Here is a 9,506-nt window from a genome sequence, read left to right on the forward strand (position 1 = left end):
GATAAATGTGGATGATTGGGTGCTTCAGCCCTAGGGTGATTAAGAGCAGCGCGCAGATAGGCCTGGGGCTTGGGTTTGCCTACGAAAGGTACACTACGCTGTGCAGCCAGGGTGGTATGGAGAAATACCCAGGACAGGACAGAAGTATCCGCTTGATAATTAGATATGAAAATACGTTGTTTGGCACCATAGTAATGCCGTCAGACGATATTTTTAAAACAGGTCAGAGTGTGATAGTGCTTATTCTGCAAGGTATGACGGCGGTTGTGGTGTGGTTAGAGGAAGCTGCACACATATGCAAAGCTTTCCTAAGTATTGAGGCGCTGCCTGGCTTCAGCAGGGCACTGGCTGTTGATCGACTAGAGCTCAGGTTAAGGTGACTTCCCAACATGCGTGTTAGTGATGCGCCCTTCTGCTGCCCGTCTTTTGGGTTCCGCTGCTTCTGTTGGTATTCGGTCTCTTTTCCCCAGTATACTAGACTCGATGTTTTTTGTAATTACAGCTGTAATGAATGTAATGCTGTCTAGGACCCCGTAGAGCTTTTAGACAAGCCCTGGCGACGCACTGGCGTAGCCGGGGACCGCTGAATTGGAAGCGATGGCCCTTTTTCTGTCAACTCCTAGCCTCAACTTCCTCAGTATATCACAGTGGAGCAAGTGAAATAAAACTTTTTCACTGTAGAAGGTGGGAACAATAAAGTATGAGGAGGCCGAGAATCTGCATAGCAAGACCGGGCTTGTTACCCAAACTCAGTGCCTGGTCACAGGAGAATTATACCTTTCCTTTTCTCCTTTCCCCTATGCGTAGGTATGTTAAGGAAGTACATGACAAGACAGAAACCAAAAAAGAGATGATAAGGGGCTTGAATAAGGGGTCGACGCTCATGCAGTTCTGCACTTCGCGTCGTAGTTAGGCTGTTAGCTTGGGCCTTGAAGACCGATAGCAACATAAATAATGATTGATCTGGATATGCCTATTCGCATGCAACTATAGGGAAAAGCAAAAGCTGCAAAACTTCAGTCTCCTTCAACGAGGCACCCAGGTGGGCTTGCAACTGGAACTTCGCTGTGCAGACTCGCTACTCAGTTTTATTCATTAAGGCAGGCCAAATTCTCAGTTGAAGTACACTTTTTGAGTAGCAGATAACGTATGGCCTCCCTTACACGAGTTCCGCAACTCGCAGATGCCGTCACCTCAGCCTCATTCAACGCGCTGACGTTCGGCTTCTGCTCTGTCACTAAAGGGCCACTGTGTATTTGACAGCGCAACGATGATGACGTACTTTATCCGTATCTGTTTGGCTTAGGGTCAAACTCTAGTGCGTTATGGCTCTCGCTAGGTTCCCGGACACAAAGTGTGGAAGACGTGACTTTGCCTTTTAGGCATTTGGCTCCTGGAAGCCTTTCGATGGTGTAACAGCAGCAGCAGCAATTTGTCGCGTTGTACTTCAGTGGCTACTTCAGCCTCTCCAGAGCACCGTCAAACACCGCAGGTTTCATTTAGAATCCACACACAAGTGCCGCCTCTTAGTGAGAAATAGCCATCACCTTGACTACGCAAAGCTGCACAGCTGAGACTGTTGCACCGTTCCCAGGACTAGCAGGCAATAAATGACCCCTCAATTTTCAATACTAAACTAATTAGTTTTCGATTATTTAGTTTCGTGAGGAGCTTTGGCGGTGGCACTGCTTTGAGGCGGCTGCTACAGTTCTGGTCGAGGCGCGCTTGCGCAGGCTCAAGGGAGTCACGTCTCGTGTCAGTGCTGGTTGCCGCGTTAGCGCCGTTCAAGATGCGTTTTGGGACCTTCGGGGTGCCAAAGTGTGACTGCTGTTAAAAGTACGATCACCTATTTTTCATCTTCAGAATACCACTTCTTGGCAGCCAATCACAACGCAGTTCCGAGGTGATGCAAGCACCCTCACGCTGCAGCCTTGGGATCAACCGCCAGTGCTTTCCCATCAGCTCTCAATTCGCCTTCAGAACAAAGGAAAGTTCGAGTTAAATATCTTATGTGCTAGAAGACACTTAAAACGGCCCTTGCCATCGCGTCTACAGGTTTCAGGTGCACGCAGTTGCACACGCTCCATATCAGAGTTTGTGATCTGTCTCTGTCAGTGGGGTCCACTTAGCTACCACGCTTTGCATTCTGAGTTTGTGAGAATGAGGATAGGGAAGCTGTGGGCCACCTTGGCCATTTCCACCCCCCTGATCTTCAGTTGTGCCATGCCCTCCAATGGCCTGGACGGCGCTAAGGAAGATCTGCAGTCTGTGGGCACTGCCATCGATGCCATATTCGACCGGATTCTGCGGGATGTAGAGAAGGATATTAGCCATGGCAAAGCCCTCCAAGCTTGCGGTCCCAGCGGTTCCCGCACGCAAGGTGCGGAGAACTGCAGGCGCGTGCTGAAAGGAGAGCCTGACGAATCTCGTGAGTTGCTGCCGTACCTGCTTAAGGACCAGGAGGCCATGAGGCTGTGGCGGGATCACTTCCGTCGGCACGTTAGCGAGCTGGTATCCAATGCATCGGAACAAAGCGGGGCAGATACCCCTCTTCATGGGCCAGTATTGAAAAGCCTCGCGGAAAGCGAATTCTGGGGAAGCCGACCAGCTGTTAGCAACGGAGCTCTGCAGCACTTGCGGGTGAAAATGCAGCGGCTGAAGCTGCAAGCAGCTGAGCAGGGCCTAGACCCTGAACAGGCGGTGACGTGGGAAGCAGAAGTGTCTCCTCGCTTCAAGCATCACAGCATCAAAGACGCGAAAAGGCAGATGGGTACTTACCTTTCTTTCTATTCAGATCCAGACAAGCCAGAGGTGCCGCTTGGGGAACCTTTGCCTGTGAAGGTGTTTGGGGAGACGCATCAGGTTCTGAAAACTGACAAGTTCGACGCCAGAGAGGCCTTTCCTCAGTGCGCAGAGGTGATTGGCCATGTCCGAGACCAAGGCGACTGCGGCTCGTGCTGGGCCTTCGCCAGCACGGAGGCCCTGAACGACCGCTTCTGCATCAAGTCAGGCGGCCGCCATCGGGAGACTTTGTCGCCGCAGCACACGACTTCATGCTGCGACCTGTTGCACTGTTTGTCTTTTGGCTGTTCCGGGGGCCAGCCGAGGATGGCTTGGCGGTGGTTTTCGAACGATGGGGTGGTAACCGGCGGTGACTACAACGAGCTGCACACTGGCAAAAGCTGCTGGCCTTACGAGATTCCCTTTTGCCAGCACCACTCGGAGGGGCCCTACCCAGAGTGTGAGGGGCCCTTGCCCAAGGCTCCAAAGTGCCGCAAGGATTGTGAGGAAGCAGAGTACACCAGCAAGGTGAAGCCATTCAAGGATGATCTACATTTCGCCACGAGTGCATACAGCGTGGAAGGTCGGGACCAAATTAAACGGGAACTCATGGAAAATGGCTCTCTCACCGGCGCTTTCCTCGTTTATGAGGACTTCCTGCTGTACAAGGAGGGGGTGTATCACCACGTGACAGGCATGCCCATGGGTGGTCACGCAGTGAAGGTGATTGGCTTCGGGAACGAAGATGGGAGGGACTACTGGCTAGCTGTGAACAGCTGGAACGAATACTGGGGAGACAAGGGCACTTTCAAGATTCAAATGGGAGAGGCAGGAATAGATAAAGAATTCTGTGGAGGGGAGCCGAAAGTGCCCAATGACAAAGACGCCTCCTTGCTGCCGTCAGCGCAGGACCTATGAAGCTAAGAGCGATTCAAGGGCGACACATGGGAGGGTCCGTGACTTGCATACTGTGTAGAGACAGAAATGGGCACGTTGTCGAAGTTGCGGCTAACCACGGCTATGATGGATCTGCGGGTATACATGTATATGTGTTTATGTAAATGTACCTGTGGCGTGTGTATTGTGTACGTGCACGAAGTATGATTTTGAGTCCACACTATTGGTGAAAGGTGAATTGCAGTGCGCCGCCAGGTCGCATTATGTGTGTCGAATGGCGGCTTCCAGCTTTGCGAGCAGCTGCTTTAGGCCTGTTCCGAAGTAGCTGAAGTGTTGGTGCCACTATCTTGTCGGGCGGAAGGTCGGCTTTGTGTACGAATGTATATATAACTATGCGCTTGAGCATCTGGATTTACTAAATCCTCACCCGGAGCGACGGAACAGGTGTACAGAACATGCGTATGCATCTTCAAGTTCATCTGCGACCGCGCATTTCCGCGGGATCGTTATGCTTCGTTCGTGATGTGGCCGCATTCCGTTTGCCCAGCAGCTGCTTGGAACATCTTGGAAGTACTTGGTGTTGATTCCGCCGGTGCTTTGGGCGGGTGGTTGCCTCTGTACGAATGGGTCCGTATGCACCCACGTGCGTGTGCACTACTGAGTCTACATCAGTATTCCCTAGATACAGGTGTACGTGCATGTAATTTCTTGTTTGTGTGGGTGTAGGTGTAGGTGCATACTGAAAGTTAACGTGCACGTGAGTGCTGTGCTTCGGTTGGCCTGTTGCAGCGGACCCAAAGCTCGTTGGCTATCCCAGCAGTGAGTGCCTTGAGAATTAACGCGTCAAGCATGTGCTCCAGGTAGCTGTGCCGTTGGTTCTTTTCGAGTTTGCATGCGGTGTAGCGGTCTAGGGCGGCTTGGCGTGGTTCGGTGGCCAAAGCGGCTTAAAAGCGCCGTTGTGCCCCGTCGCTCTAGCAGCACCATGAAATCTTCATTGCACTGTATCGTTCTACACTTAAACTGACAATCGTAAGCTGACTTACGTACGTGCTTATAAGCGGGCGAATTAGATAACGAAAAGCAAGGACATGCAATTCAACCATTGTAGACAGGCAATTGAACCGTTGTAGCTCTCTACAGCGAGCGGCACAGCAGCTCCCCCATAGGAGGCTTCAGGGAGGTAGATTATGGTGGATGTCACTTTTAGTAATAAGCAACGGCTTGGAGTCCATATGCTGCTACAGAGCTACGGATGGGGTCGCGAACTTCGCTCCTCTCACCGTGTTGCGGTTGTTGGCTTTAGTCTGTCTGCTAACCTTGTCGCACACAGTGGCGACAACTTCTGGCACAGCTCAACACTAGTGGGAGGCCAGTGCCGCACAAGCGACCTGGTGAGGTTCTCGTCGTTTTGTTCCTTCCGTGTGCTTTGATGTGGCCTTTCGTGTGGAAGCTGGCGTGGTACTGGCGCAAATGCAAGCAACTAGAGCCTTGATGATTCTATTTCAATGGGCTTCCACAAACTACATGAGCACCTTGTTCAGGTAGCGCTGCAGCATGGTTTCAAGGAGGGAAACCAGGTACTGCCTGTCTGTCACTAGGTACTCTTGTTACGCAGCACAACGCAGCAAGCGGCCATGCAGCCAAACAAAGAAAATATTTGTTGACATGCGCTTACGTGTGGCATGCGCTTACGTGTGTGCAGTGTCATGTATGCTACACACTATTGTCCTATACACTAATACGTAAATTGCACATGGTTGTACATACTAAATGCAATAAATATTGTATGCGCAAATCGGTGAATTTATTCACATGCTTTTGTGGCAATGTTTGGGAATTGCACCAGTGGTCCTGTGATCGACCATTGTGAGACGGCGAGCGGGCATTGACGCGCCGCGAAGAAAACGGTTTTCACTTTGTTGCGGAACTCACAAACAAGAAGTCGCACTGAAAATTGTGTTCATCAGTTGCCACTGCGCGCTCACAGAAGAGGCGTAGAATCAGTAGCTGCGTCCCCTTTGACTTTTTCCAAACGCTTCTTGGCGAGGATCCATCTGTGCACACCACGACAAAAAAGTGTGGAAAATATAAACAAAAACGCTGCAGTCGTCATTCATAGGCACAATCGAATGGGAGGCTCAGCTGCAGTAGCAAAAAAGCACCGTCGAACGAAGGCGGCGGAAAGGCAAACACGCAAATGATAGGCCACACCAAACAGACTGGCAACGAGTACTAGGAGCTCATAGATGGACTGCGACAGCTACATATCTCCTTCTGGCAGGCACAGCGCCACAAGAATGCACTCATTACTGCGTGTCCCCTCTACGCTGCGACCTCTGTACACCTTGGGCGGCAAAATAGGGTCATTCTATCTTACTCTGCAGGGATCGACACCACCCATTGCAGGGCCCACGCCACCAAAAACAAAAATACGAGGGTACCGAAAGACAAGACGGCAGCAATCCAGAGGCAAGCTCCCTTGTACAGGCACACGCCCTGTGAATGGAACACGATCGCACATAAAGGAACGAGCTCAGGCCCATAGCGATCAATCTACCCGCTGCTGCCGCAACTTTGCTGCCAGGCATCTACTTGCTAGATGATCAGGACCGATATATCAGTTAGTGCCTGCATGCGTGCGCCTCCCTCATTGCACCTATTGTTAACTTGTAAACACTATAGCCTGAACCCCAGATCGTGCCCTTTGCCTCACTGCGAATACACATGAGCACTCTTCGGCCTCCTCAGATGTCTGCAAAGCGGCACAGCAATACCGCCCATAGAAGAACAAAAAATTAATATCAAATCCCAAGCAAACAAATGAGACATCAAGTGAACCCTGTACAGGCCCTACCTGCAGCGCAGAGAAGCCCACTGTTTCTTCTGCTTCTTGCTGGTTTTGCTCTTCCAGCGACTCCCCAGCTGAGACAACCCCTGCCTGTTGATTAAGGGAGCGCTCCACATCCGCAGAAGCAGCAGGAAAGCTATTGCTGCTGGATTCACCCCCTGTCATGTGCACTTGGGCAAGTAGTGGGTTGTGGCCCAACGGGACAGAAGTTTGGACGGCTCCATTAATGAGAACGTCAGCTGCCAGGATGTTTTTGGTCTGATGAGCTGCGGCTGCTTACAAAGCCAGATGAAGTTCAAAGGCAAAAACGCAACACACAAACACGTGCCTCAGAAACAAAAGCAGGAAATGCGTGCTACTCAACACTGCCGATGACGACGCAGTAGCTGTTTCTGTCAACCCCGACGTGGAACTGGAGTGCGGAAGGGTCCGAATACGACTCACTATATGAAAGAAGAAGCATGCTGAGGCATGACGCTATCCAAACTCGATGGAGCAGAGCCATCTTCTTGATGGCCTGAGCGCTGTGGGCGACTGAAGCTGTGAAGCTATGCCTTGATGACCATTTAGAGCTACGATGGAGCGCTAACAGTCCCTCTGCCAGAGCTCACGGCGGGAGCAGAGCCAAGCAATGGTTGACTTGTCTCGATAACAGCACGGCTGCGATCATTCGAAAAAAGGAGAGGAGCGGGCACGGTGTAATCCGCGGCGACGCCCAAGCGCAAGCAAATGTATAAGCTTTAGACTAGAGAATGACCTTGTTTTGCAGGGGGAAACAAAAAGAATGACTTAACTCATTGTTCATCTCCAAACTTTGGAGCCCTCCGAGTCAATCGATGCCATTGAGAAGGCGCTAGCGCGCTTTAAGGCGCTGATCGCGTCTCAAGTAATGGATAAGGGGATTCAACCATCAATTAAATGGATAGGAAATGTGTTGTATGCATTTGCAGTGGGTGAAAGCAGCTGCTGGAGCAGAATGTTGGGGCGCAGTCAGTGCGGCTCCATAACCCTGGCTGGACAAGCCCTTGGAAAGAGCGGTCGATTTCATGAAACTAAATAATAATTCTTGTTTTTCAGACAGCGCATATGTACTTATGAATTGCTTCTGGTGGGTTTCTGCAACTCAACAGCATATACATTTGCTGATTTCACCATCGGTGACAAGAGGCCTGACCCACGGTGAGAAGCTGTAACACACAGTGCATTTCGTCGTGGAGCCTGTTCCTCGTTTTTTTCCCTCGAGCTATCTGCGAATTTACGCCTCTCTGAGTTTCCGAATTATCCAATGGGTAGTACAATGCCACCTCCAGGACCGCAGCAATCAGCATACACACCAGCCAAGCTTGCTGGCGACGACTTTTTGTAGTCTCGGTGACCTTCTTCAAGCCCAACTCAGTCATCTCACCATTGAAGTGAAGAGATCATTAAGGCGATAACGGGTATTATTGCACCAAGCTGTGAGCCGCCTACAGCCCAACGCTACGTCTGTGAATTAATGGCAAACCATCGAAATGGAGGAAGAGGCAACCCAGCAAACGCCAGATGCTTCTGAAAACTCGCTTGCTTGGATAGATGAGAATGAGACAGACCCTCACGTTCTAGCTGCTGATCTCACAGCCCTCGTACGTATAATTATTCACAACTCCTCGCGTTTATTAGCTGCTGCGGTGCTTGAATATTTGCGCATATACTTATGAATATATATGCTTTTAAAATTCATGTCTGAGAATTTGGAGGGCTGCGCTTTATGGTGTCTGACTAGCTTGAGTACTGGTCAGACGTTTCATCACAGAAAGCTGCGCTTGCAGGTTCTAGTCGCCATTCTTTTGACGGAAGGCGTTTTGCTGTTTTTGTTGTTTACATTATTCTTTAACGAAACCGACACACTTTTTTGATTGAACATTTTTTATTTTTTTAATAGCGCGGCACCTTATTTAAGAGGACGAGCAGATTCCGACTTTTCTTTGAAGCAGTTTTGAATGTGCTCAATCTAACTATCTGTGAATGCATTTTACCGCCGATTAATCACAAAATGGATGTGCTACTCGAATCCTGCTTCACCTTACTTTCAGGCTACTGTACACGCGGTCAACACGGAAACGCTATGTGCAGAGGTGGACTCGACATTGCAGAAGCTGCTGTAAGCGCTTGACAAAAACAAATGCAACAGCAAAACAAAATGCTATGGGGGTGGTTACAAGCTATGGGGGTGGTTACGTTTTTTCAGATCGTCGGCTCCCCCTTGTTTCTACTTCCAAATTGCACCTCCAGTGCTTGGCTTATACTGAATCTGTTTAGAAGAACTCAGCGGTTTCAACAGGAAAACCCTTCATTTTGCCACACCTCGTGGTTATTTTCGGGAATCGGTGTCTATGTGTACGTTGCGTTTGGACTGACACTTTTTTCTTGTGGGTTTTCTGTGCAGCTCAGAGTGCAGAAAACTAGATTTGGAGTGTGAGAAGATATTTGCACAGAGCCTGGCAGAGGAGAAGAGCCCAGAGGGTCCCCGAAGCCCCAAGGCTGAGGAAACGCAGCCCAAGTCAAAAGCACAAGCAGCAATACCGAAGAGGACCACTTTTGCTGCAGCCGAGCCTAAACGCTTCGTACCCAAAGTTGTACGCGCATCGCCTAAGCCAGTTCGGCCGTTCTTGCCTAAGAAGCAGTTGCAACCCAAGGGATAACGCGCTCGCGGAGCTTGGTCCAACACTCCAAATGCAGTGAATTTCTCTGTTCACCGTTCCAGAAAAGCTCACAATTGACCTTCATGCAGTGGCAGCGGCGGGCCGAGGTTGCGCATGCAGAAGCTGGCAGCTGCAAGTACAATAACTTTTCCGACTGGGGTTTTCATCACGTGATTCTGCCCGTTTTTTCTCCAGTTTCAAATGCACCTACAGCGCACGAGGCACGAAAGCTTGAACGATCAGTTATGCTAGAGAGAAAAGGAAGCGAGTGCAGTGCAATGCAGTGACTCTTAAAAGGC

The 9,506-nt window shown here is 50.3% G+C and overlaps 3 protein-coding genes across 3 annotated transcripts; 2 read left to right on the forward strand and 1 right to left on the reverse strand.

Moving 5' to 3' along the window:
* Positions 1 to 2,160: 2,160 nt before the first annotated feature.
* Positions 2,161 to 3,699, forward strand: ENH_00049410 (cysteine proteinase, putative; the record flags this gene model as incomplete). The annotated part of the gene is made up of 1 exon (XM_013585620.1): positions 2,161 to 3,699. The coding sequence occupies one exon, from the start codon at positions 2,161 to 2,163 to the stop codon at positions 3,697 to 3,699; it is 1,539 nt and encodes a 512-aa protein (XP_013441074.1).
* A 1,960-nt stretch (positions 3,700 to 5,659) lies between these two features.
* Positions 5,660 to 7,196, reverse strand: ENH_00049420 (hypothetical protein, conserved; the record flags this gene model as incomplete). Its single annotated transcript, XM_013585621.1, has 6 exons — positions 5,660 to 5,732; positions 6,056 to 6,174; positions 6,392 to 6,430; positions 6,533 to 6,798; positions 6,971 to 7,050; positions 7,138 to 7,196. 6 exons carry the CDS (start codon positions 7,194 to 7,196, stop codon positions 5,660 to 5,662), a joined length of 636 nt encoding a protein of 211 aa, XP_013441075.1.
* Positions 7,197 to 8,037: 841 nt separating this feature from the next.
* ENH_00049430 (hypothetical protein, conserved) lies at positions 8,038 to 9,207 on the forward strand (the record flags this gene model as incomplete). The annotated part of the gene is made up of 3 exons (XM_013585622.1): positions 8,038 to 8,148; positions 8,599 to 8,666; positions 8,952 to 9,207. The coding sequence occupies 3 exons, from the start codon at positions 8,038 to 8,040 to the stop codon at positions 9,205 to 9,207; spliced, it is 435 nt and encodes a 144-aa protein (XP_013441076.1).
* Between the last annotated feature and the right edge of the window lie 299 nt (positions 9,208 to 9,506).

This window comes from Eimeria necatrix, genomic scaffold, assembly GCF_000499385.1.
Source record: "Eimeria necatrix Houghton genomic scaffold, Enh_scaff386, whole genome shotgun sequence".
Classification (NCBI taxonomy): Eukaryota; Apicomplexa; class Conoidasida; order Eucoccidiorida; family Eimeriidae; genus Eimeria; species Eimeria necatrix.